Here is a 25,876-nt window from a genome sequence, read left to right on the forward strand (position 1 = left end):
CCGGGCGGGGCCCGCTCCCCACGTGGCCGCCGGGGGCGGGGCGGGGCGGCACCGCCTCTTCCGCGCGCCCCGCGCCGGGGGAGCCCAGCCCGCGCCCAGCCCGGCCCGAGCCCTGCGGAGCCCGCGGCCCTGCCCGACCCGAGCGAGCGCCCCCGCGCCCCCGCCCGGTAAGTCCACACCTCTGCCCCCGCCCCGGGAGCCGCAGGGGAAACTGAGTCCGAGCGCGGGGGCTCCTGGGCCGGGGAGGGGGGTTGGGGCAGCGCGGCACGGGGCGGGCGGGCTCCCGGCTCCCGGCTCGCGGCTCCCGCGTGGCGCCCCCGAGGCCCCGGCCCCAGGGCGCAGCCCGTCCCGGACGGCCGACCCCCTCGCGGGGACGCCGCCCGCACGCCCCGGCCGCGGTGGTGGGCCCAGGGTCAGCCCGCCAACGCCCCGCCCGCTGCCGCCAGAATTTCCCGTCCCCGCGGCGGCCACGTCCTGACCATGAATCAGCCACAGTTGGGAAAAAAACTTCAACTTCGGGTCGGCAGCCGGGGGAGCCCGGCGAGCTGCGCGTGGGCCTCGGGTCCCGCCGGCGCTGCTGCCTGTAGCTGCCTGGGCGCAGGTGGGCGCACCCGGGGCCCTGGCACCGCCACAGGCAGCCTTGGGGCATGAGCCCCCGTCTGCTCCGGGTTCCTCCTGGCAAACCGGGACGTGGGAAGCTGGCTCTGTGCTCCTCCAACCCCACCCCTGAACCCCCTTCCCAAGGAGGGAAGTGAGGAATGAGCCCGACCTCAGGAAGGAACTGGGGTTACCAGCCGTGCCCCCATCAGCCTCCAGCTGCTCCTGGGGCGGGGGCAGGTGGGTCTGAGTGCCTGGCCTCCTGAGTTTTGGTAACCTAGGGGCTGCCCCCACCCCCTCCACCCCCCTACCTCCTCCACCCCCCAAACCCCCCTGCAGGGCGGCCAGACTCCTGCTGTGACCACAGCAGCTCCTGCCCTGGCCTAGGCAGTCCTGTGGGCAGGCATGGCTGTGACCCTGCCTGAGTCATGCATAGCCTCAGGGGGAGCTGGGGTTGGGAACTCCCCTTCCCATCAGCCCCACCTCCTGCTCCCTCCGCAGTCGGACCTGGGCAGGACACTCACCTGCTCTAGGCCTCAGTGTCCCCATCCGCACCCTGAAGGGTGGGGACACTGGTTCAGGTGTGGACTTCCTCCCTGTCACTCTCGGTGGGGAGGAAGAGACCCCAGACCCCTTCACAGCGCCGTCCAGGACCGGGAGCCTTCGGGGAGGGGGTGTCAAGGATCTGGGGCCCGGGCCTTTCACTCCCCACCCCCACTCCCTCACCAGGGCAGCTTAAAAAGCCAAGTTGGGCAGTAGCCCCCAGCTGACCCCTGCCTGGGGCCCACCTTCTGTCTCCCCCGAGGAGGAGCTCGGGGCTGGTGGACAGCTCGTCACAGGGAGGGGCCCTTCTGGGGAGAGGACCGCAGTGATCAGGTGGGGCTGCCCTCCTGGGACCCACCAGGCAGCCTGTCTGTCAGGGTTGCCCTGGTTTCCAGCAGAGTGTAGCTCTCAGGTGAGGCCCCCACTTCGTGGAGGAGCTGACGGCTGTCGGAGCTCCTCTCCACGCCTCACGTGCCGGAACCCAGGAGCTCCTGACCTCACAGACACTTTGTTCGCCTCATCAGAGTGCGGTGGCTTTCCAGGCTGGAGAAGGTAGCAGGTGCCCCAGGGCTGGGGAGGGACGGAAGGCAGCGGCTGGCCGGTGCAGGGCACGATGCCGTCGCCCTGGCTCCAGACCAGGGCAGGGGGTGATCTCCAGGGCACCCCGAGGAGGAACCAGAAGGCAGAGTCCCCCCATAGTCTGAGGGCTGTGGACTAAATCAGCTGCCCGGCTCCTTCCCGCACTGGTCTTGTACACAGTTGGTGTCTCATAGTTGCATGGTTCGAGGCCCAGTGGACACAGTGGATTGGGAAAGGCATGTGCACCTCCATTTCAAGACAGCGGACAGAAGCGGGTCTATGGGAGGTTGAGGCTGAGCCCAGGCAGGAGCCAGTCTCTTCAGGGCTGTTCCCAGACAGTGCCATGCCTGGGAGACCCTGGACGTCCAAGACAAGGAGGCTGGTTTCAATCCATTAGGAAGGAGTGCGTGTGAGGGGGTGAGCTCCCCATCACTCGGGGTGACAGCAGGATCTGACCCTGTGGCGCCTGCCAGCCAGCCCCTGGTGAGGAGGGTCTTTCGCGCTCCAGCTGGTCCTGAGCAGGAGTGGGGACTGGTTGCACGGCTGCCCCATCTGCCGGGTGGAGAGAGCACTCTGAGATAAAGGGAAGCTCTTACTCGGTGACCGCCAGCCTCCTCCCCTGCCAGGCAGGGAGAAAGGGGCAAGGGTGGGCCTGCACCTTCCCAAGGTGTGATTAAGGAAGGGACTGACTGGGTGGGGGTCTTCCGGGGGCCCCCTCTGCCGGGTGCACTGCAGCAGGGGCCAGCCTGCGCACGGCCGCATGCCCTCGGGTCCTGAGCAGGGTCTGGGCGGAAAACGAGCGAATGACAGAAGGAAGGAGTGAGCCAGCCAGCCACGTTCCCACCCCACGGCCTCCGACCCTCGCATCTACCCAGTGAGGCACGGGTCCTGGGATGATCGTCCGTTTCACAGGACAGGAAACCGAGGCCTGAGGCTGCTGGGTTGTAGAGTCCTGCCATTGCGGCGGGGCACATTTATAAAGCCCCTACTGTGTGCATCAGCATCTATGCTCACCTCACTGCTCCAATGGTCCAGAGTGTAGCATAGAGGGCGTGCTGCCCCGGGGTCAAGATGAGAACGGGCTGGGCCATGGGGGCACATGGAGGCCAAGGCTGGACCCTCGGGTCCCCGCACCACCACTTTGGGACTAGGAGAGCTTTGTCCCGGCCAAGCAGCAGCCCTGTGGCTCCCTACAGGGGAGGGGCAGGCTCTGGGGCGCCCCCCTGTAGGGCTCCAGAGCAGCTCAGAGGGATGGGCAGCAGCCGCAGGCCTGCGGAGCCGGACCCCGGGAGCCAGTGGGCCCTTCCGGCCATGGGGGCTTGGTCACAGATGCCCGGATGGCTAGACCACACAGAGGCCCCTCCCCCGGGGCTCCCGAGGACAGAATGCTGTCTTCCGCCTGCCCCCCGCCCCCCAGGGCTACCTTCCCACCCAGCCCCATCTCATCCCTGCGGTTTTCCCTGGTCAGTGACCCCTCTGACCCCGGGGGCCGCAGCTCCCTCACGAGAACCCCCTCCCTGCAAGCTGGGCCCAGGCGGGGGAGAAGGAGCTGGAAGTTGGATGGTGTAGGCCAATCCCCCCCCCCCCGGAAGGCCGAGGCCCACCGAGCAGGCGCGCATGGCCACGGCCACCGAGGGTCATCAGGTGCAGCCTTCCATGGCTGGGAGACCAGTCAGGAGACACACTTTGGGGGATGGAGGCGGATGGTGCCTCCCATTTAGCAGATGGGGCCGCTGAGGCCTAACCTCCAAGCCTCGCCTCGAGGCTAACCCAGGGCGCAGTGGGTCAGGGAGCAGGCCAGCTCCAGAAACACACGCAGGGGCCTGGGTGACGGCTTCCCTGCCCCACGCCCAGTGCCCGTGGTGCCCAGCCAGCGTGGGCCTACACGCACCGCACACTCTCTCTCACACACACAGCCCGTGGGCCGGGGGTTTCTCTGTTCCTGAGCTCAGTCTTGGCCTTGCTGAGTGCGTACGGACATGAGCGTGGGTGCCAGCGTGGGCCCTGGCCAGCTGTGTCAGAGGGCCTCAGTCTCCCCGTCTGTGCCTGCGCCCGGGCCCTCTCGGGCTCCGGGTGTGGCCTCAGTGTGCAGCCTGCTTGCCCCGCCATCCGTGTCCCCATGCACGGGTCCCCATTTCTGCTCCCCAGTACAGCTGGGCATGCAAGGGCAGGAGGGCCGACATCTGCTCTTTGGCCGCCCAGAGATGGGACTGGGCACTCCCTGTCCCCTCCCCTGTCCCCACCTTCCCACATACGGAGACATGAGAGTCGGAGAATAGGAGCACCACAGGCCCAGAGGGGAGCCTGCTCTTCTGGAGGTACACACGGCCCTGCTTGGGGCTTCAGGGCTGCTGTGGAGGTAGGGCACAGCCCAGGAGGGACCGTGCAGGCCAGGCAGGCCCAGTGGCCGGCAGGGGGGCGAGGCTCTGCCAACCCAGCATCACCGGAGAACATCCTGGCCACTTGATGATGGGAAAACCGAGTCCTCCACGGGCCGGGTCCTCGGCAGCTGGCAAGGAATGCCTCGCGGCATCTGGTGCTGGCCGCCCAGCATCTTGCTCACCTGCCGAGCCGGGGCAACCCAGGGACCGAGTGGGGCTGCATCCCAGCTCCATGTTGGCCCCTGGCAGCCTGGCTGAGGAGGAGGCGGTGGTGGTGGGTGCCATGGAAGGGTGGGCACTTGGGCACTTCCAGAGCCTGGTTTAGAGAGGGCGTCCCGTGGGTCTACCAGCAGGCTCCAGGGCTGGCACTGATGTGCTCGGCCCCGTTTGAGGACTGGACCCAGGGCCATGGCAAATCCTGTGGTTGTTCCAGAACACAGCCAGGCCGCAGCAGAGCCTGATTTCACCCAGAAGCTGAGCCATCCTCTGCCCCCGGGGCCCTAGCCAGGGCCCTGGCAGTGCCAGCGGCCCCTCCCCCACCCTCAATCCGGGGCTTTGTTTTCCCTGCTCCTGGGCGGCCCGGGCGGCCTGGGCTGGGACTGCCAGTCTTCAGCCCCTCCTCTACAGCCTGAGGCCTGCGAGCACACACTGTCAGGGCCCAAAGCCTGAGGCACTGAGGGTCCTCCCAGACTGGGTGAGGCCTTTCCTGAGGGCAGCAGGGACACAGGGAGGGACGGGGACCACCTGGAGGAGGCGTCTCTGAGCTGCCTGCCTCTGAACTTGGGGGGCAGAAGCCAGAAAGGAGGGATCCTGGTGGCCAGCCTGAGGTCCTCGTGGGGCCCCGGGAGGCCCTGCAGGTGGAAGGTGTGGTCGGGGGCTGGGCCTGCCATAGAGAGGCCCCAGATTCAAGTGCCGCCCTGCCACCTGAGGCCAGCCAGCTCCTTGCGCTCCCTCACACCCAGCCACAAGTCTGTACCCATCACTGCCCTCAAGGAGTCACTGACAGAACTGGCTCAGCCACAGAAGGTGGCAACAGTGGCCTCTGTGGTCCTTGGCCACACCGTGCCGCTCTCCAGTGGCCGCCTTGGGGCGCCAGACTCTAGACCCGAGCCCTGAGCATGTCAGAGGTGGGCAGGCCCTCCAGGGAGCCCCCTGGCCCTGCTCTTCGTGCAGCCAGGGAGATGGAGGCTCGGGAACAGCAGAAGGCCGGGGCCCACCCTGTCCCCGCGAGCCCTCAGCACAGGTGGAAGCGAAAGCTGGGCTTCCTAGCACGGGTGCCTCCGCCCTTCCTGTCCTCCCCTGCGCCCAAGCCATCCCTGGGGGAGGCGGGACTCCCAGACCACCCCCAGCCCTTTCTCAGAAATGCAGACGCCAGCACCCGCTACTTTCTAGCAGGCGTTTCCTGTTTGCCCAAATCCATCCTCAACCCCAGGGCAGCCCTCTCTGCAGCTTTCTGTGCTTCCAGCCACTTCCAGTCCTAGCCCCGGAGGCCAGGACCCAGGGAGGACGCAAACAGGCCCGCCCTGGGCACCGCGTGTCCGCTGGCCGTCCCGCCCGCCCCCAGCGGCCCACGTCCAGGCCTGGCCTCCCTGACCAGCAGGGTCGCCGGGCTCTCCGCGCCAGCCCGCCCAGCCCTGCACCCTCGGTCCCCCTCCACCCTGCATAGCTGTAGCCTCGCAGAGGAGACCAGCAGAGTTCCGCCCTGCCTCCCTGGTGACCTGCGCTGAGCCCACTGCCCTTCAGAGACTGTAGGTCTTTTCTCTCTCTGTGCTCTTCCTCTTTCTAATTATGAAAATGACCACAGTCATCCCAGATGCAACTTGTGTTAGCTTTCAGGCATGTGTCTGGTGGGACATGCTGGACGGCAGAAATCCTGCACAGCACGACTTGATGTTCTACTTCCCGTCTCCGTTTTTAATTCAGCAGCGCCGTGAAGGTCTTGGTGCCCATCCGCCTCCCCAGCAGCCCCTCTTGTCTTGTTGCTGGGTGGACAGTGGCCCGACAGGCCTCCTCACACACGGGGGCGAGGCGGTCAGGTGAGGACTTAGGAGCCACACGCTCCGTCCTAGGACTGCTGGCTGCCGGTCCCGGCCCGTGAGACGGGCCAGGGGCTGGTGAGGACACCAACACGTGGCCAGGGCCCTCTGCACTCTGCACCTGTGGATGGGTGGGCGGCGGGTTGGCGCTCAGCTGCTCCTCCTTCCCCAAGGCCCGCTGTGCCCGGGCCCCCGGCCTGGGGTGACCCCGTGGTGGGTGACCCACGCAAGTCCTCTGAGGGCTCACATCCTGGTGGGGAAGGGGCTGCGTGCCCTAGAGGCTCAAAGGGAACCAAGGTAATGGGGGGGATCCGGGGAGGAACCCGCGCCAGGGGCTTCCCCCAAGCCCGCCGCCGGCCCCGGCTGCCCCCGAGCTCTAGGGAATTTGCTGCAGGAAACGCAATATAAGAGTTGCCAGGCAGTGGAAAAATTTGGAGCTAAAAATACAGCATGGCAGCCCCTGCCTCCCAGTTCCGGAGCCCCGCTCCTGCCGTTGTGCTCGCCTTCCCCAAGGAAGACAAGCTCCCTCTCTGCACCCCGCCCCCGCGCCCTCACTGGCTCTGGGCCCAGAAGCACCCCAGCCCCTGTGCTGATGCTGGCAGGGCTGTCCTGAAGCTGCCTCCCCACAGCAGCCAGCCCTCTCCCGGGTGCCCGGTCCCTAGCTGCTGCCCCCCTCACCCTCACTGCCCCCCCCCGGGTCCCCCAGCCCTCACAGCGATCTAGGAACAGAAGGCCAAACCCGCTCCTCCAAGGTGCTGAGCTCTGGCACTTAGTCTGGGCTCCCTACCCCGCCACGCTGTCCAAACCTGTGGGGGTCCATGCGGTGGCCCCCCAGCAGCCATGCCCAGGACCTAGCCTCGTGCTCGGTGCCCACCTCAGGAGGCCCTCTCTCTCTGGCTAAGTTTCTCCATCTGCGTGGCAGCCACTGGACTCTGAGGGCGAGGGGGGGCAGCTTTGACCCTGTCCCCTGTCCCCTCCCCAGGAACACACTGCTTGACAGACGCCTGCCAGGGGCGGTGGCTTCTTGTGAGTCAGCACCGCTGCCCGGGCATGTGGGTGCCCAGTTGGAGGAGCTGGTACTGCTGCTGTTCGGGGCTGGCCGGGTGTGGGCAGAAAGGCAGGTGGGTGTCTGTACCCCCTCCAGGTCCTGCGTGGGCTGGGTGAGCTCGGGTGAGCAGCCCACCCGGCTCAGCTGACCCAGGAGAACACTGAGGGGGAAGGCGTGATCCTGCCCCAGCGGGAACCCCACTTTATTGGTTGAAAAAGCTGAGTGCTGAAGAAGATTGGGGAACATGCCACTCATGTCAGAGCCCCAGTATCTTCCTCTACAAAGACCCCTGCCCACCGGGTGCAGGGGATGGACGGACCTCCGGCGGGACACTTGGGGGGTGCTGAAGCGCCCCTCATTTTGCAGCCACCCGACCGACTGGGTGCAGCCTGGACCCCGGAGACCGTCATGCTCTTCAGCCAGTGGTGCGGGCGGCAGAAAAGGCTCCGTAAAAGCGAATTCCTGCTCCGTCGGAGACCCTCTGTGGGGTGGGAGGGGCCGAGACCACATTCCTGAGCCTATGGTTCCGCCCCCGGCAGGCCAGCCCCGCCCCCACATGGGGTGGGGAGCCCCGATCACATTCCTGAGCATCTGACCCCGCCCTGTCTGGGCGCAGGACCTGGCTGGTGGCCGCGGGCTGGGCAGGACGGCAGGCGGGGCCAGGCCGCCCGTGGGCGGTGTCGGAGGGCTCCCGAGTGCTCCCACGGTGCCCACTGGGTCCCGTTTGCCCACTGGGAGCCCCGCCGCACCTGGCCCCGTGCAGACCCGCAGCAGAGGGGCAGGGGCCCGTCCCCCGGCGCACAGCCAGCAAGCCCAGCGGCCTGGCCTCTGCCTCCCACGCAGGTCCAGGGCCTGCCAGGAAGGGTGGTTCCCCGCGCTGTTCTCCTGACAGTGGGAAGTGCCCGCTTCCACTGGGGCTCCGGGCAGCAATGTTCACCAGCCCCGGACGGGGCCAGGCGGAGGCCGTCCCTCCTGAACGGCTCCTGGCCGGGACCGGGTCTCCGCGGCTTGCATCCGGAGGGTGGGATCGCTTTCCAGTTGGATCACGCGTCTGCGCGGTCACTTACTGTGGGCATCCGGTGTTCTCTCCGTGTGGACGCTGCGTGCGCGTCTGTCCGTCCTCTGCTGCCGTGTGAGATCACGTGCCTGCATGCGAGGCCCTCGTGTGTGCCCCGCGCGCACTGGTCTAGGCACGTGTAGGACGCACGCAGGGAGGGGCTGGACCAGCTTGTGAAACTCAGCCCCAGGCCACACAACTAGCATCCTCCGTGGGCAGGCCGGTAGTCGAGGCTGATCATCCCCTGCAAGAGGGCCGCTGGTCGGTCTCCTGGGGCAGTGAGCGGGTGCACAGGGAGGCCTAGCAGCGTCAGGCGGGGCTGTCTCTGAGAGATTGTCTCCTGCATCTAGGGACCCCTGGGGCTCTTGGCTGGAGAAGACACTCAGGAGGCTGGAGGCCTGGCCTGGGAGGGTTCGTGCTCTAGCCTCTCCGCTGTGCCAAGGAAACAGGGACTGGGGCCAGGGGGCGGGTGTGGGGGCGGGGAAGGGTGGGTCACTCCTGGCTGCCCCTTTTAAGCTGCAGCACCCACGGTGGGCGGCAGTGTGTGCCAAGGCCGCTCTGCTGTGCTCTTCATGGTGCCGGGAACGGCCCGGGAGGGACCAGAGCCGCAGCCGGCAGCAGGGCTGCTCAGCGGTTCGCAGGGATGAGAAGCCAGCAGAGCGAGAGGGGCAGCCCAAAGCAGGGCTTGGAGTGGGTGGGCGGAGGCAGCCGGAAGGTCCTGCGCATCTGGGTGAGTGGACCGTGGGATACGGGGCAGTCCCAAGGGCTAACCACACGCCACGCCGCACCCTCCCCACAGGGTCGCCCACACCCGCGGCCTCCCAGGATGCTCCCAGTGGGCTGCTTCCGGAGGTTTGGGTGAGGACAGTGCGTCTCATGCAGGGTGAGTGGCCCGGTGGGCCCAGAGCCCATGCCCCAGCAGGCCGGAGCCTCTCTTCCCCTCAGCCAGGCCGCCTCCCTGGGCCACCCCATGGGCCTGCGCGGCAGCCAGCCAGGGCCTGGGTGAGGGGCTGCAAGTGGAGGAGAGGCTGCAGGAAGGCCAGGCCATCCCTTGCGGGACAGGGGCTCGGGGAGCACAGAGGACGCGCAAGGTGCTCACTGAGGCAGAGGGGGCGGGGCCTCGGGAATGCTCGCCAGGAGCCAGGCCAGGGGCAGACTTCTGGGCTCCTGTCCCCTCTCAGCCTCCAGCTCCTGTAGGGCCTCCGATGGCCCCTGGAGTCCCCCCCCCCCTAAGGTTCTAGGTCCGGCAGCCCTGAGAGGGAGGCCGGGCTGGACGGCCAGCCTCTCTCCACCCTTGGCCTGGGCTCCAGGCTCACTCGGTTCTGCCTTTTCCAGCTCTGGGGTATGGGCACATGACCTGGCTTCTCCAGTGCCACCCTTGCTTCTCCTGTAACTTCGGGGGCTGGGGTGGGCAGTGGCGAGCGCAGGCCCTGGGCCTGAGGCACGGCGGTCCTCCCATGCTCTGCTTCTCGGGCCCCTCTCAGCAGCTCCGTGCTGCCCTTCTCACGCACTAAATGCAAGACCCAAGCCATACATGGTTGCAGGAGAGCCTGGCCTGCCACTGACCTTTGAGGCCAGTCCCCAGGGGCTCTGGCCAAGGACAGAGTCACCGCCAAGGGCCCCCAGGAGCGTGGCTTGGTGGATGTGGTAAAGGCACAGAGGCACAGCGGGTATGGCCTCCTTTGGGGAAAGGCTGGTGTTGGGGGCATTCTTGGAGGGGGTGTCGCCCTTGTTGAGACTGCATTCAGTAAAGTCCACATGCCAAGGGTTTAGGGGGACATCCGGCCCTCTGCCCATACAGCCTGACCACCTGAGGGCCTCGGAGGCCAGGGCCTTGCAGGGCCCCATGGGGCCCTGGCCATGCTTGTGATGGGGGGGTGGGCTCCAGACATGACCCTCGAGGCAGCCCCTTCCCCAGCCACACGCCTGAGGCTGTGGGCAGCCCCCAAGTGCCCTGGGTCTGGAACAGCCCCTCCCAGTTCTCCCTATCTGAGCCTGTCCCTGGGGCAGGGGAAGTGCTCTGGGACAAGATAAGGGACCCCCAGAGACGCCACTTCTGGTGCATCGTCACCACTGAGTCAGTGGTGTTCCTACCGGTGTGGCCACCTCGAGGTCCTCGGGCGGACGGGGAGGCGTCCGTCGGGGGCGCGTGAGAATCCCGTGGACAGTGGTGGCCCTGACGGGGCAAGGGCACAGCTTCCCCCCTCCCAGGCCTGTTTGGCAGGTGGAGGGAGACACCACAGGGAGAGACCCCGCCTCCCGTCGTGGGCTGGGGGCTCACAGCAATTCTCCCTCTGGCCCCACAGTTCGGCAAGATGTCGGTGAAGGAGGGTGCGCAGCGCAAGTGGGCGGCGCTCAAAGAGAAGCTGGGGCCCCAGGACTCGGACCCCACGGAGGCGAACCTGGAGAGCGCGGACCCCGAGCTGTGCACCCGGCTGCTGCAGATGCCGTCCGTGGTCAACTACTCAGGCCTGCGCAAGCGCCTGGAGAGCAGCGACGGCGGCTGGATGGTGCAGTTCCTGGAGCAGAGCGGCCTGGACCTGCTGCTCGAGGCCCTGGCGCGCCTGTCCGGCCGCGGGGTGGCCCGCATCTCGGACGCCCTGCTGCAGCTCACGTGCGTCAGCTGTGTGCGAGCCGTCATGAACTCGCAGCAGGGCATCGAGTACATCCTCAGCAACCAGGCCTACGTGCGCCAGCTGTCCCTGGGTGAGCCGCGGCCGCGGCCGGGGGCCCAGACGGCCTCCCGAGCTCAGGCTGGGGCCCTGCGCCACGGAGGGCAGCGGGAGGGATTCCTGAGGAGGAACCAGGTGCCCGTTCGCCCCAGGTCTGAGACGTCCAGGTCAGCTTGGAGCCGCGGTCCGCCAGCAGTACCTAGTTGCCCCCTCTGTTCCGTGGCTTTGCCTGGTCTTCCCGCCCAGCCCTCTGCCTGTTCGCGCCCTGCCCCCTTCCCCGCCTTCGGCCTACAGAACCCCACACCCCCACACCTGCCACCCTGGTCCGTGCCCTGGCAGCCGGACTCATCTGGGCCAAAAACACACGTCCAGCGGCGCGCCCCCGCTTACACTGTACCTGGCCGCAAGCCCCTCGGAGCCTCACAGGTCACCGCCGCTCAGTTCTGGCCAGCACTTGCAGCTGGAGGCATCCTCCACGCCCCCACACACCCCGCCCCTGCCCACTCTGCCCCGCTCCCACCTCCTGCTCAGGCTGCTCTGTGCCTTGTGCACCTGCTGACTCCTTAAGTTCTCACTCTCCATCGCCTCCTCCAGGAAGGCTCCCCAGGCTGCACCTAGTGTTAGTCTCCAACCTTTGGGAATGACCTCAGGTGGTCCTTAGTGAGCAGGGGTCCCACTGTGTTCCTGGCCTGCCGGGCTGTCCTGCTCTGTGGCAGCAACCCTGTCCCCCGATGCTTGGGGCTCTAGGGAGGGGTGGGGGAGTGCTGGTGGGTTGGCCCCTGGGAGTGGGCGCATGCCTGTGTGGAGTCCTTTGTGGTCTCTCAGCAGGCCAGCTGAGGGACACCCCCAGAGCTTTCCCAGCCCAGGGGATGAGGTGGGAGGCAGGGGCTCATGAAGACAAGGAGGTACCCTAAGCTGCTGGGCAAAGTCATGGGCTTGGCCCGGGAAGCTGTGCCAGTGTGAGCCTTGGGCCCAGAGCCAGCAGGGACCACTTTCAGAGCTAAGGCCCAGCTCAAGCAGACTGACCCTGCATGGTCTGCCTCTCCTTTCCTGGAGAGATCAGCGCCTGGGGAGGGGGAGGCCAGCCCCTGATGTGGCCCATGGGCTGGTGCAGAGTGCCCCCTGGTGTCCACCTGCGGGCTCTGCCTGTCCAGCTGGAGTGTGGGTTCAGGACAGCGGGGAGCAGGAGGAGCCCAGGCCTGGTATTGATGGGGGGGCCCCGCTGAGACTCCCTGACCCTCCGCAGCTCTGGATACATCCAACGTGATGGTCAAGAAGCAGGTATTTGAGCTGCTGGCTGCCCTGTGCATCTACTCCCCTGAGGGCCACGGGCTGACCCTGGACGCCCTGGACCACTACAAGGTGAGCCCTGGGGCGCCTGGGTGCGGGCCAGGCGTGTGCTGACCCCGCCCGGGGCACATGCTGACCCCACCCGCCCTGCAGACGGTGCGAAGCCAACAGTACCGCTTCAGCGTCATCATGAACGAGCTCTCCGACACTGACAATGTGCCCTACGTCGTCACCCTGCTCAGCGTGGTCAACGCCATCATCCTGGGCCCCGATGACCTCCGCACCCGCACCCAGCTGCGTGGGGAGTTCACGGGTAACCGCCCACAGCCCGCCCCAGTGCCCCCTGCGGGACCCCGGAGGAAGGCTCTGGGAAGCGGCCCCCAGCCGCTCCCTGTGGTGGACTCGGGGCCCTGGGGCCCTGGACATGAGTCCTGCATGGCTCTCAGTGTAAGGCTGACCCCCCCAGCTCCGGTCCTGCCAGTGGTGGCCGTGCCATTTAGTGTGCCCTCCAGAGTGTTCCTGGCACTCACAGGAATGGCAGGTCCCCCTCCCGCCCCATGGGCTGGACGTTCTGGGTGGTGGGAAGGAGCCCAGGGAGAGAGCAGAGGGGAAGGTATCAGAAGATGCAAGCGACCTCGGACGGGGCTGACCCGAGCAGCCTCCGAAGCCCGCTGACCCCAGTGTCCCTTCCCAGGGTTGCAGCTGCTGGACGTTCTGACGCGGCTACGGTGAGTCCCCATCACTGTTCTCCAAAACCCGGCTCACCCTCCCCTTGGGTCCGGAGCAGCACCTCCCAACGGGCAGAGGGAACTTCGGGAGTAGCCCCCGCGGGCCCGCCCCGCTAAACCCAGGTCCCGGAGACCTCGCCGTTGTCATCCGTCACGCTGCCTGACGGGCCGCCCAGCAGGGCCACCCAGCAGCTTGGGGGGTGCCAGATACAACAGCGACCATCCCGTTGGTGTGAGCACGTCCCCGGTAGCGCGTACGGCATACTTAGGCTAAACAGCACTTGCCGTTTTCCTGAAACTCAAACTTACTTGAGTTCTGGGAACCCATGCAGCTGAGAACACCCCTCCCGGGCCCCTGTCAGGACCACTGCCCCAGCTATGGGGCCCACGTGCCCAGCACACCCCGCTCAGGGCTGTCTGTGTGTCTGTCCCAGGTTGGGAGGGAGGCGGGTAGGGCAGCAGCCTCAGCCCATGCGGCCCCTCTCGCCCCAGAGACCTGGAGGACGCCGACCTGCTGATCCAGCTGGAGGCCTTCGAGGAGGCCAAAGCCGAGGACGAGCAGGAGCTCCTGCGCGTCTGCGGGGGCGTCAACATGACTAGCCATCAGGAGGTCTTCGAGTCTCTCTTCCACAAGGTGAGCCAGGGAGCAAGCTTGTGGGGAACTGGCTCCAGAGACGGGGGTCCAGGGCTGTGCTGTGGCTGCCTTCCCTGCCCCGGGAGACCCCACCCTGACCAGAGCCGTAGGGCCGGATCTGGTGCCCCAGCAGGGAGCAGCGAGGGGCTGGGGGCGCTGGAGCCAGGAGGAGCCCAGAGCCAGCGCAGGCGGCCTGGGGCAAGTCTTCGCTGGCACAGGCCCAGAGCCAAGGCCACAGGACCCTCTAGGACATTGTCCCAAAGATCAGAGGTAGCTGAGCTGTCCAAACCTCCAGCCAGTGGATGGCCTCAAATGGCCCCAGGGTTGTCTAGACCAGCAGGAGGCCAGGAGGCTGGGTTCTGGTCCAGTTCAGGCCCTCCCTGGTGGGAGCGCCTGTCCTTCACTGAACTCAGGGCTCTCGGCCAGGGGACGAGTGTTGCCAGGAGACATCCAGGACATCTGGACGCATGTGGGGGGTCTCAGTGGGGCAACGGGTCCCACTGGCTTTGGGTGGATGGAGACCGGGGATGCCGGGCCACCTCCCACCACACGCAGGGCCGCCCCTAGCATGGAGCGGTGTCTAACCCCCAATGTCACCTGGGCACCGGTCTGGGAAGCCGGGCTCTGGCCCATCAGCAGGGCCCTTGCGAGGCACAGAGCAGCGATGGGGCAGACGTCCCCGGTGGTCTGACGCCGTTGTCGGCCCCGGGAAGGGCGCGGCTACCAACCTGCCCTTTTCCTCCCCGCCCAGGTGAGCTGCTCCCCTGCATCGGCCCGGCTGCTGTCCGTGCTGCAGGGTCTCCTGTACCTGGAGCCCACCCTGCCCTCCAGCCAGCTGCTCTGGGAGGCCCTGGAGAACCTGGTGAACCGGGCCGTGCTCCTGGCCAGTGACGGTGAGCAGGTGGGGCGGTGTGTCCCTGACCCCAGCGCAGCGGACAGTGGGGCGTTAGACCATGTGGGAGGGCGTCCCTCCTCGGCCCCTCGCCCCCCCACCTGCTCGGGCATTCTGCCCTGACCCTGGACACCCCCACACAGTCCAGGAGTGCACCCTGGAGGAGATGGTAGAGCGCCTCCTGTCCGTCAAGGGGCGACCACGCATGAGTTCCCTGAACAAGGCCCACAAGAGTGTCCAGGCCGACCTAGGCCAGAGCCGGAAGGACAGCGCGCCCCAAAACAGTGGCTCCCTGAAGGCGGATGTGGAGGAGCAGCAGCCCGAGGCCGGGCTCAGCGGTCTGCACCTCACCGTGCAGAGGGCGAATGGCTCGGTGGCCCCACAGCTGCAGAAACCCACCCCGGTCCCACCCGCTCCCCCGCTCCCCGGCTCCTCCTCAGCAGGGCCCCCTCCCCCGCCCCCACCACCCCCACCACTCCCACCGACCCCACTGCCAGTCCTGGGGGCCCAGGCCTCCCCACCCCCTCCCCCACCCCCTCCCCCACCCCCGCTGCCTGTCTCTGGCGGGGCCCCACCTCCCCCTCCTCCCCCACCTCCTCCACTCCCGGTCCCGGGGTGCCCCCCACCACCCCCACTACCTGGCCTGGACGGGGGCCTTCCTCCACCCCCTCCCCCGCCCGGTCCCTCCGTCGCCTCTCCGGTGGGTGGGGAGGAGACCATCGTGGCGCACACGATCTCGGCCCAGGGCTCTGCCCCCATCCCCAGCCACCGGCGAGTCCTTGCTCCCTCTCTGCGCATGAAGAAGCTCAACTGGCAGAAGCTGCCGTCCAACGTGGCCCGAGGTGAGGACCCCCGTCTCCCTGGCCGCGGACCCCGCCCTCCTGCGCACATCCCCCCGCCACGTGTGGTGTATGTGCCTGGGTCTGGGCCAAGGGTCCCCCCGCCTGCGGGCCGGACTGGTCAATCTCCGCCCTGGGCTCGCTCCTCCCCGGTCGTCCGGGGCTGGGGGTTGGGGTGGGGACAGGGGCGGGGACCGGCCAGAAGACCCTTCCTCCCGCACTTGCCCTGGTAAGCCGAGATGTCCCTCTGCGGTCACAGCCCCTGCCCTGCCCGGGCCCCGGGGTGCTGATGCTCGGTCAGAGAAGGTCAAGGCCCAGGCTTATGAGACGGCCGGTTCCCCGCCAGCCGGGATACGGGCATGCGTGTGTCCGTCCATGTGCACGCGGCGTGATGGCGACCGGAGGGCATCCCTGGCCCCCAGGGCCGGCGTGAGCCTGACCGGGGACCCCGCCCCCCAGAGCATAGCTCCATGTGGGCCTCGCTGAGCAGCCTAGGCGCCGAGGTCGTGGAGCCCGACTTCTCCAGCATCGAGCGGCTCTTCTGCTTCCCTGAGGCCAAGCCCAAGGAGCGCATGGCCGCCCCCGCCAGGAAGGAGCCCAAGGAGGTAGGGCTGGCCTGGCCCAGTTGTGGGGGTACACGGGTCTCTGTGCAGCCACAGGTACCAACACCAGGGCGGGGTGTTTTCCAGATCACCTTTCTGGACTCCAAGAAGAGCCTGAACCTCAACATCTTTCTGAAGCAGTTTAAATGGTGAGCAGCTCGTCCTGCCGAGACCCTGCCCTCTCGGGCTGCGCAGTGCCTTGGGTGGGGGGTCGCTCCGGGGAAGTGCGACTCTCCCTCCCTGGGGCCAGTCGGTGCCCCAGACGGCCCCAACTGGGGGCCCTGGAGAGCCCCAGCCTGCTCCTTGGGGAAGCAGAGGCCCAGACAGCAGCGGGCGGTGCCCCCGGCCCCTGGGTCCTTCCCTGCAGCTGCTGAGCGCCGGCTCCTGCCAGGGAGGTCCCTGGGCATGCGTGAGCCCCCTGCCTGGGTCCTGAGCAGCCCCCAGGAAGAAGGAGCAGGGGTGCCCTGACAGGCAGGGAGCACGGGAATCGGCCTCCAGCCACGTTACTGTGCGACCCCAGGCGGGTGGATTGCCTTCTCTGTGTCCCGGCAGCTCGGGCCTGAGCAGCAAAGAGGTCATGCGCTGAGGTCCCCCAGGAGCCCAGAGGAGGGGGCCGGTGCTCCCTCTGCTCCCACCGAGACCACGCCCTCTCTCCCGCAGCTCCAATGAGGACGTCACCGCCATGATCCGGGCTGGGGACACCACCAAATTCGACGTGGAGGTTCTTAAGCAGTTCCTCAAGCTCCTTCCCGAAAAGCACGAGGTGAGTGGGGCAGAGCCTTGCCGGCCCTGCCCAGGTGCTCCCCACAGGGAAAGAGGAGGGGACGCACGGACACACGGACACACGGAGCTGTGCTGGACATGAGTGGGCCCTGGCGGGCAGGCATGGGCAGGTGCCGGGCGGTGCGGGGGCTTCCTGGGAGGGGATGGGGGCCAGGATCCCACGTGTGGGCTTCCTCCCTGCAGATCGAAAACCTGCACTCGTTCACGGAGGACCGCGCCAAGCTGGCCAACGCCGACCAATTCTACCTCCTCCTGCTGGGCATTCCCTGGTGAATGGGCTGCCCTCGGACCCCAGGGCCCACTGGCAGGGATGGGGCCAGGGGAGCCGGGCCCAGACTTAGAGGAGGGAGTGCGGCTGTGCAGACCGTTCCCTTGGGGCTCCGTGGGGAGCCCGCACGTATCCTTCACGCTCCCCCTGCTCCGAGAAGGTGGGGAGCCCTGCAGGGGGACAGCTGTCTTCCGGGTCCCATGTGGGTGTTTGTCTCAAGTGCCCCTTCCCAGGCCCTACTCCAGTCCTGTGGAGTCCCCGTCTGGAACCCGGCCCGGAAATGTGCACACTGACCAGGGCCAGGCTGTGGGCCCCCGTGCTACAGGCCCTGGGTGGGTGGGGGACCCAGGCCCTGATTCCCCGCTCTGTCCCCAGCTATCAGCTGCGGGTGGAGTGCATGCTGCTGTGTGAGGGCGCGGCCGTCGTGCTGGACATGGTGCAGCCCAAGGCCCAGCTGGTGCTCGCCGCCTGCTGCAGTGAGTGGGGGGCACAGCCTGGGGCCGGGGGGGCCCGGAATCCACACGGCGAGTGGTCCCGGGGCACGGACCTTCCCCACCTCACCATAGACACACCCCCTGCCCTAAGGCACACGCCACACAAACGCACTCGCGTGTGCGTTCACAGACGCACACAGGCACGGGCACATGCACATCTGCGCACACAGACGCAGGCCCCCCGTGCACGCGCGGGCTCACATACACAGAGACAGGCACGCACATCAAGGGGCGTGCTCAGGGACACCTGTGAATGCTCAGCAGTTTTTCCAAAAGAGGGTCAAGCAGGAATGTACCCCAGCCCCAGGGCAGGGACGCACGTAGTGGACATCCACTCCCATGTCAGCCACGATCCCTGAAGCCCCAAGGGATGGTTAGCTGAGAACCAGGGAGGCCACGGCTCCAACCTTTCGGAAGATTCCTCTCAGCAGCATCCTACCGGATAGGGGCCAGGAGTCATCTGCTCCCGGGGTGGGGAGGGTGCAGGAGTGCAGAGTCCCTGGGCCTGCTCCTGGGGGCGCTGGAACCCCTGGGGACCGCACCCTGGGGAGGGGAGGGGAGACCCCCACACCCCAGCTGCAGACCCCTCGCAGCACCTACCCCTCCCTCAGCCCTGGCGCCCTCCCCCAGGCCTGCTCACCAGCCATCGGCTGCCCGTCTTTTGCCAGCTGATCCTGAAAATTGGAAACTTCCTCAACTACGTAAGCGGGCCCCGCCCCCCTACCCCCCATGCCCACCCCCTCCCACCGGGCTTCAGGGGCCCTTACTCCACACCCGGACCCTCGCAGGGCAGCCACACGGGGGACGCCGACGGCTTCAAGATCAGCACGCTGCTGAAGCTCACGGAGACCAAGTCCCAGCAGAGCCGCGTGACCCTGCTGCACCACGTGCTGGAGGTGGACCCGGGCTGGCCCCACTCCCCCCTCAGGCACCCCCGGGGCCAGGGTGTGGCCACCACCACACTCACCCGACTTATCCTGTTGCAGGAGGCAGAGAAGGGCCACCCAGACCTCCTGCAGCTGCCCCGGGACCTGGAGCAGCCCTCCCAAGCAGCGGGGTAGGTGCCCCCTGCCCCCCCACGGGGCTCGCCCGCACCGGCGCACCCACCAGCACCCCCACCTCTGGTCCTGGCCAGTGAGGTGGCCGGGCCAGGCTGGGTCCCCAGGAACCACTGCCGCCTAGAACGGTCATTTTCACATCTGAATAGGACTTTGGGTCCATCGTGGCCTGTTCCTAGGTGACTTACGGCAAGAAATCGAGACCTAGGAGCGGTAGGGAGCGACCTGGTCGTGGTCACACCAGGGGTTAGGCTCAGGCCACCTTTTTCCAAGGCTGAGCCTCATAACAGCCCATGAGGAAGGCCGTGCCACGCCCGTTGTACAGATGAGGACACTGAGGCCCAGGCTAGTGGGGCTGCATTCCTAGGGTCACTCGGCCCAGAGGAGCAGCTCAGGGAGGGTGGCCTGGACCTTCCAACTCCAGGTACACGCTGCTACGGGAGGTTCTCAGGCCTGAGAGCCAAAGATGGGCTGAGCTGCTGGGGTCCCTGTCCCAGCACTTCACCCCCGGCACCGCCTGGCCCTTCCTGGAGCTCTGATATGCTTCTAGAACCTGAGGGCAGCCCAGTGTCCCCCGCAGTCCCTGCGGCTGTGCCGTCCACTGTCCCCCACTGTCCCTGTGGGTGTCCCTGCCATCCTCGTGGGTGTGCCACCCAGTGTCCTCCGCTGTCCCCAAGGGTGTGCTGTCCACTGTCGCCCACTACCCTGAGGGTGTGCCGTCCAGTGTCCCTGCCATTCCTGCCGGTGTGCAGGCTGAAGGCCCCCACTAGCCCCTCCGCTGACCCTGCAAGACTGGACATCAGCTGTCGCCTGACCCCGCCTGGCTTTGGGGTTTTCAGGATCAACCTTGAGCTCATCCGTTCGGAGTCCAGCACCAACCTGAAGAAGCTTCTGGAGATGGAGCGGAAGGTGTCGTCCTCCATCCCCGAGGTGCAGGAGCAGTACGCCGGACGTCTCCAGGCAAGCTGGGCCAGGGTCCGGGCCAGGAGGCAGCTGCTAGGGGGTCTCCTGGGTGGTCGGGGAAGACAGGCCAGGGTGAGGGGCCCCGTAGGAGGGCAACATGCTGTCCGTGATCCCAAGGTCGTTCCTGCAAGGGAGAGGCTTCCTCTGAGCCTGGGGCCTGCAGTGCCCAGACCTCTCTGTCCTGCTCAGACGGACACCGGACACCAGCAGCGGCCATCCCCCTCCCGCAGCTGGGCCCCGCCCTGCCCCCAGGGCTACCCCGGGGCCGTGACCCTTTGAGGGCCGGTGGTACCTTCGGTGGGGGCTCTCCCTGGGCCGTGACCGCGCCCTCCCATCCCCAGGCCAGCATTGAGGCCTCCCGGGCGCTGGATGAGGTGTTCCAGGCCATCGAGGAGAAGAAGCTAGAGCTGGCGCGGTACCTGTGCGAGGACGCGCAGCGGCTGTCCCTGGAGGACACGTTCAGCACCATGAAGACCTTCCGGGACCTCTTCGTGCGCGCCCTGAAGGTGGGCCGGGTCCGCAACCCCTCCCCGGGCTCAGGCAGAGCTGCTGGAATCACGGGGTGCCGGGCTCGTGCTGTCCTTCGAGGGCTGGGGGTCACGGGCTCCCCGCCCACCCACGCAGGACAACAAGGACTGGAAGGAGCAGGCCGCGAAGGCCGAGAGGAGGAAGCGGCAGCTGGCGGAGGAGGAGGCCCGGAGGCCACGGGGCGAGGACGGGAAGCCGGGTGAGGCCAGGCCCTGGCGGGGGGCCCAGGGGGAGCGGGGGGTGGCCCTTGCCTGGGGGTGGGGGGGGGCAGGGAGAGCTGGGGGGCCCCAGGGGGAGGGGGGGCCCAGGGGGAGCCCAGGGGGAGCGGGGGGCCTCCGAGGGGCCGGGTCTCATCCCCTAGCCTCGAAGCTCTGGGGGCACCGCCCACCCCTCCTGGTCATCTTCCCAGGGTCACGTGGGTGGGGTCCAGGGACCCGCAGGCAGCCTATCTCAGGGTCTGGGGGCCTTTCAGTCAGGAGGGGAGTCGGGAAGCAGGAGGAAGTGTGTGTCATCGACGCCCTGCTGGCGGACATCAGGAAGGGCTTCCAGCTGCGGAAGACGGCCCGGGGCCGGGGGGACGCGGAGGGGGGCGGCAAGGCAGCTGCCACGGACCCACCGAGGGACAAGGCGCCTGGTGAGAGCCTCTCCCACCTTTCATCGCTGTCTCCCTCCTGCTTTCCGTGCTGCCTGCTACCTCTCCTCCTCCAGGAAGCCCTCTCTGACCTCATGGGAGAACCCCCGTGGTTGCTTGGCTGCCAGAGAAACGGCACAGCCATGAAGTGGGGTTAGAGGGTCAGCTCGGCCTTCTGGTCCCCTTGCCGGTGGCAGAGGGCTCCCTGCAGCCCCCTCAGGCAGTGGGCCTTTGACCCATGTCTTGGGGCTCGAGGCTGCTGAGGTGGTGGGAGAGGTGGGCCGGGGCCTGGGGGAGGGGCGCTCCACTCAGCGGGGCTGCCCGGAGTTGGGGGCTCTTGGGACGGGCATGAAGTTGGCCCAGTGTCCCCCGCCCAGCCACACCATGGGCCTGCTCTCTGGGAACCCACACTTCGGGGCCACCAGGGCAGGTTCTCGGGGCAGTGGGCTCTGCAGTGCTGGTGGCATTCGGGTAGATGTTGAGATGGACAGAGGCCTCTGCTTGGGCACGCCCGCAGGATGGCCTGGGAGTCGGGCCCTGCCCTCAGCTGCCGCGTCCTGTGTCCACAGCGGCCACCAGAGTCCCTGCAGAAGGCACCGGTGGCCCAGCCTCTGAGCCCCAGAGCTGGGATCTCTCCGACGCCACTGCCCCTGGCCCGCAGCCCATTGCAGACCCGCCACAGGGGAACGGGCCTGGGTCCCTGGAGAGGCGTTCTTCCTGCTACATAGACGCCAGCGACGTCCTGACCACCGAGGACCCCCAGAACCCCCAGCCTTGTCAGGGCACCTGGCCGGTGGTGCTGGGCAGTGCACAGGCCCTGAAACCTCTCAGGCTGTCTGGTGACAAACCCCCTGGGGCCACGGGGTCAGGCCAAGATGCCGAAGACCCCACAGCCCCTCGAGGCGTCCGCCGGGCTGAGGCCGACAGCACCGTGGAGGGGATGCAGGAGGCTGACCTCCCTGCCACAGGCCCTGGTGTGGCTGGGGACGGGGATGGGGACCAGGAGGACACGGCCCCAGATTCTGCACTGGACACGTCCTTGGACAGGTCCTTCTCTGAGGACACAGTCACGGACTCTTCAGGGTCCGGCACTCTCCCCAGGACCCGGGGACAGGCCTCAAAGAGGATGGGCAAGCGGAGGAAGAAGCGTCCCTCGAGGAACCAGGAAGGTAACTTGGGGCTCCCTTCGCGTCGTGCCTTGTCCCCCGAAGCAGGGCTCGCGGGTAGGCAAGGCCCACAGAGCGTGGGGACTCCGGTGTGCGGTCAGAGCTCGTCCAGCCCCAGCAGGGCCTCCGCCTCTCGCTGCCGCTGGCCGTTCCCTCCTCTTCCTCCCGAGAGTGGGTGATTCCCAGGACACCCCACGTCCTGCAGGAGAAGAGACAGCCACCGTTCTGCACGGGGGAGGAGCAACTTTGGTTGGGGGCGGGCGGCCCTTGTCCCCACAGCCCAAACCCCCTAACTCCTGCTTCATGCCGTCCCCAGCAGGGAGCGGCAGCTGGGGCGGGTGTAGCCTGGGGCTGCCCCAGGCCCAACGGGTCTGGCTCCGTGTCCACACCGCCCGAGCGTCCGGCAGCCCCCCAGCTCCGAGTTCAGGGCAGGCCAGGAATAAGCCGTTGAGTGCGTTTCTCTTATTTGAAAGCAGAGGTTGTCCCTGATTCTGACGATAATAAAACAAAAAGACTCTGTGTGATCCAGTAAGGTAGGTACTCGTGCTGGTGTCCTGCACTAACGGTGGCCGCGGAGGCCCGGCCCGCGCCCAGCCCCTCCTGGACGCTAACCTGCCTCCCTGCGGCCCGCTTGGGCCTGTCGGCAAGCCCTGTCCTCCTGTGCTGCTGGTGCTGGGACCCGCCTGGCCCTCTGGAAGGGTGGGAGCCGTGCCTCGCTTAGCTGGTGTCCGCTGTGTGCCAGGCGCGACCTCGAAAGGTGCACCGGGTAGAGGGGCTTCAGGAGGGTGGGGGGCCTCCGAGCGGGACAGGCAGGCGGGGGTCGCCTCTGCCCCAAGCAGTCCGGCTAACCTGGGGCTTTCCTGACTTCTATCTCCCAGGGTGGTAACCTTTGCTCTGAGACCTTCCACGGGGCACACCCCAGCTCTAGTCGGGCCACAAATGTCCCCAGGGAGGCAGTGAGGGACAGAAGCAGTCCCAAGGTCCGGCTGCCAGGAAGAGACGGGCCACGGGCCCTCTCCAAGGGATGGACATGCCTCCCCTCCCTTGTAGCCAGGTCCTGGAGACCGCAGATGGGTCTGTAGGCACATCCCGGGTCCACAGCACTGGGCCTCCCGGGACCCCGAGGACGGGCAGGACCATGGTTGTCTCAGATGTGGCCCGAGAGGCTCACAGGTGCAGACAGACAGGCCTGGGGTCCCTGCTGCGTTCTGGGCCGTGCTGATGGCGAACCGATCCACTTCCTTGGGAGCAGGGGGCCGCCTGCAGCCAGCTCGGTGCTGACCCAGAGGGCCCAGGGCATGGAGGAGAGGTGTAGTGGTGCCCAGAGGAAGCAAGGGCAGGCGAGAAGCCAGGCGCACCCCCCGGACGGTTTATTCCCCGCTCTTAGTACGGGCTTTAGCCTCAGTCCCCGAGCTTGCTGCTGGGATTACTTTCGAAGCCTGGCTCTCCGGTGAAACACCAGCGAGCACTAGCGAGTGGGGCTGTGGGATCTTTGGGTTTGGGGTTCTGGCAGCCATGTGTGGCCACGGTCCAGGGAAAGCCTGGTGTGCCCAGCACAGCTCTGCACCCCCGCAGGACCGCCCCCCTGTCCTCCGGCACAACAGTCCACTGCCTCCCCGGGCCCCAACATGCCCTTGGCTGGGAGCAGGAGAGAATCTCACCCTCTCCGTCTCAAGCTTTTATTTGGAAAAACGGCCACCAGATGGGGGATTTGTGAGACCATAACGACCACCACGCGCCCTCCACTCTGAAACGGCAAGAACTTTCCAAAACTAGCAAAATTAATAGCATTTGTGGCGTTGCTCTCAGCTCACTGAGGGGTTGGAAGGTTCAAGGCGTCTTGCCGCCTGGCCCCCAACCCGGCCCCCGGGGTGTCCTAAGTGAGGCTGCGCTCAGGGGTTTGGGGCAGGAATTCCCACATGACCTGAGTCCACCCCAGAGCAGGTCCAGAGGGGCTCGGGACCCCTTCTCCCACGGGCCGGGGCCTGGAGGCCGACTGCCTGGTTGAGGCGGTGATGTGGGAGCCCCTGCTGTGTGGGGTCCTGGCACCCTGGGGCGCAGGGACAGAAACCCCGCTCTGAGGGACTTTTGACCTTTCTGCCTCTCGTTTGTGTGCCTCATCTTTTTCACTCCCATCTGCTCAGGACCCCGGGGGCCTGGGGTGGGAGGGGCAGGGCGTCAGCAGGGAAGCACAGAACAGGGGCCCTTGGACCAGAGGGCTCTAGGGGGCCGGGGGCCTGCCGGGCCAGGTAGGGGGCGTCCAGGTGGCAGGAACCAAGGAGCTGTGGCCGCTGGGAAAGGACAGGTCTGACGCGTCCGGCGCCAGGGGTCGGGAAGCCGGAAGCTCAGGGAGAGGCAGCCAGCGGGACTGATGGGGGCGGACAGTGTGGCCTGGCCCTCGGGGAGGGGTGAAGTCAGGTGGGAGAGAAGGGCCTGGTGGGGCACAGGGCCTGGTGGGGGTAAGGCAGGGGTGGGGCAGGAGGCGGAGAGCAGGGCCTGGTGGGGCTGGGGGTGGGGACCGCAGGCCCAGGGATCGGGCCTGGGCGGGTGGACAGTGCCCGCCGGCTGGGGGCCATCCCAGCGACTTCCACCCGGGAGGGTCTTGCTGCCGGAAAACAAGGGCCGGGGTCAGCGTGGACCGAGGGAGACGCAGTGCAGCCGTCCGGGCTGTGGCGGTGGGACCACAGGAGCCTGGGGACCCGGAGGCAGGCACCTTGCTTGGCACTGTCCTAAAGATGCTGTTCCTCTCGCTTCCCACAGGCCTCAGCCTTAAGCCCAAAGCCAAGTGAGAGTGCTGCGGCCGGCCCCCACCACGGTGGGCCCCCGGAGGTACTGCTGAGCTGGGCCCCTCCAGGGCCAGGCTGGAACCGGGCCCCTGGGAAACCAAAACTCTGTGCCTTACCCTCCGGGGAGGTGGGCCTCCCAGAGCTGCTTGGGGTGCTCTGGCCGAGACCCAGCAGGCCCCAGCGCCCGGCCTCCTGGCCCCCTCCTGGACAGCCTGCACGCCCCCAGCCCCCGTGTGGTCTGCTTTCTGAATGCCGATGCCCACGCCCACACCCGCATGCCCCATGGCACGGCCCGCAGGGGTGAGGAGCCTCGGCTGCGTCCCCAGGGCGCCTCTCCGCCGTGCCCTGCCCTCCAGCCCCGGGCGCTCAGAAGCTTCTGGAGACAGGCCCTCACAGACCTCTCCCCACAGAGCCCGGGAGCCGGACAGAGCTGGAGCCCCCACACCCCGCCCACCGCCTCCTGACCCAGCCCCTGCGCCCTGCTCCCCGCTCCCAGTTCCGCCTCTCAGCCTGCTTACCTGGGCTGGGGCAGAGTGGTTTTTAACGGAGTTGGATTGTTTCCGTATCTGCTCTTCTGCGGTAGCTGAGCTGGGCATAGGTGGGTGGAGGACCCCCGGGCCTGCGGCAGGGGCAGGCTGGCCGGCGTGGTCCCTCTGCCCAGCAAACAGGTGGGGGACCCTGTGGAGCCGACCCCCGCCCCTGTACACCCAGCCTTTGCTGCCACCAGGCTTGGCCACCATGTCACCAGAACGGTTGTCGCTGTGGCTATAGCTGCTGCAGCCTCTGGAGGGACTGGGCTCCACCCCTGCTAGGCTAAGAGGAGGCAAGGACCCAGGCCTGGAGGCGGCCAGCCTCCCCGCCCCACCCCTGCCCCAGGTCTGCTCCTGAGGCTGGCGTACGGAGAGGCTCAGACCAATAAAGAAGAAAGCCGGCCCAGGAAGTGCTGCGTGGTGTTCAGGAGCGGCGAGCAAGCGGGCCTGCCCACTGCCCCAAAATCCCCCCGGGCCCAGGCCGGAGCAGGTGCCCGATAGACCCCAGCGTGGGGGCGTGGGGAGCCCAGCACCTCTGTACAGAAATCTCACCCATGGACTCCAGCGGGTTTCCACAGCCGTCAAGCACAGAGATTCAGTTCTAGAACACTCCATCATCCCCCTGAATTCTCTTAGCAGGCGTGCCCCGTGCCGCCTCCCCCGGCCCCTAAGTCTGCTTCCATCTCCATAGATTTGTTTTCTGTGGACATTTCCTATAAACAGAGGCCACTACGTGGCCTTCCGTGGCCGGCTTCTCCCACGCAGCGTGTT

General features: G+C 67.4%; 2 protein-coding genes across 6 annotated transcripts; one reads left to right on the top strand and one right to left on the bottom strand.

Moving 5' to 3' along the window:
* Nucleotides 1-5,991: 5,991 nt before the first annotated feature.
* On the bottom strand, nucleotides 5,992-8,321 carry LOC131837052 (uncharacterized). The gene is made up of 3 exons (XM_059183304.1): nucleotides 8,252-8,321; nucleotides 7,011-7,665; nucleotides 5,992-6,257 (listed from the first exon to the last, which is right to left on the bottom strand). The coding sequence occupies exons 2-3, from the start codon at nucleotides 7,437-7,439 to the stop codon at nucleotides 6,015-6,017; spliced, it is 672 nt and encodes a 223-aa protein (XP_059039287.1). The 5' UTR covers nucleotides 7,440-7,665; nucleotides 8,252-8,321; the 3' UTR covers nucleotides 5,992-6,014.
* Nucleotides 8,322-8,807: 486 nt separating this feature from the next.
* INF2 (inverted formin 2) lies at nucleotides 8,808-25,515 on the top strand. 5 transcript variants are annotated; one of them, XR_009355935.1, is made up of 24 exons: nucleotides 8,808-8,971; nucleotides 10,548-10,947; nucleotides 12,160-12,275; nucleotides 12,357-12,516; nucleotides 12,898-12,931; nucleotides 13,424-13,565; nucleotides 14,317-14,458; nucleotides 14,601-15,299; nucleotides 15,756-15,901; nucleotides 15,986-16,047; nucleotides 16,559-16,661; nucleotides 16,865-16,950; nucleotides 17,325-17,425; nucleotides 18,074-18,144; nucleotides 18,232-18,339; nucleotides 18,430-18,500; nucleotides 19,341-19,461; nucleotides 19,806-19,970; nucleotides 20,089-20,191; nucleotides 20,465-20,626; nucleotides 21,193-21,792; nucleotides 22,266-22,322; nucleotides 24,550-24,618; nucleotides 24,986-25,515. XR_009355935.1 is itself a non-coding variant. In XM_059183300.1 (23 exons), exons 1-22 carry the CDS (start codon nucleotides 8,885-8,887, stop codon nucleotides 24,576-24,578), a joined length of 3,708 nt encoding a protein of 1,235 aa, XP_059039283.1. In that variant the 5' UTR covers nucleotides 8,808-8,884; the 3' UTR covers nucleotides 24,579-24,618; nucleotides 24,986-25,515. The 5 variants fall into 5 exon arrangements, 4 of the variants coding, with proteins under 4 accessions (XP_059039283.1, XP_059039281.1, XP_059039282.1 ...); XM_059183300.1 differs by lacking the exon at nucleotides 22,266-22,322; XM_059183298.1 differs by lacking the exons at nucleotides 24,550-24,618; nucleotides 24,986-25,515 and adding an exon at nucleotides 23,365-23,574.
* The last annotated feature ends 361 nt before the right edge of the window (nucleotides 25,516-25,876 follow it).

The sequence above is a fragment of the Mustela lutreola genome, chromosome 7 (assembly GCF_030435805.1).
Source record: "Mustela lutreola isolate mMusLut2 chromosome 7, mMusLut2.pri, whole genome shotgun sequence".
Taxonomy (NCBI): domain Eukaryota; kingdom Metazoa; phylum Chordata; class Mammalia; order Carnivora; family Mustelidae; genus Mustela; species Mustela lutreola.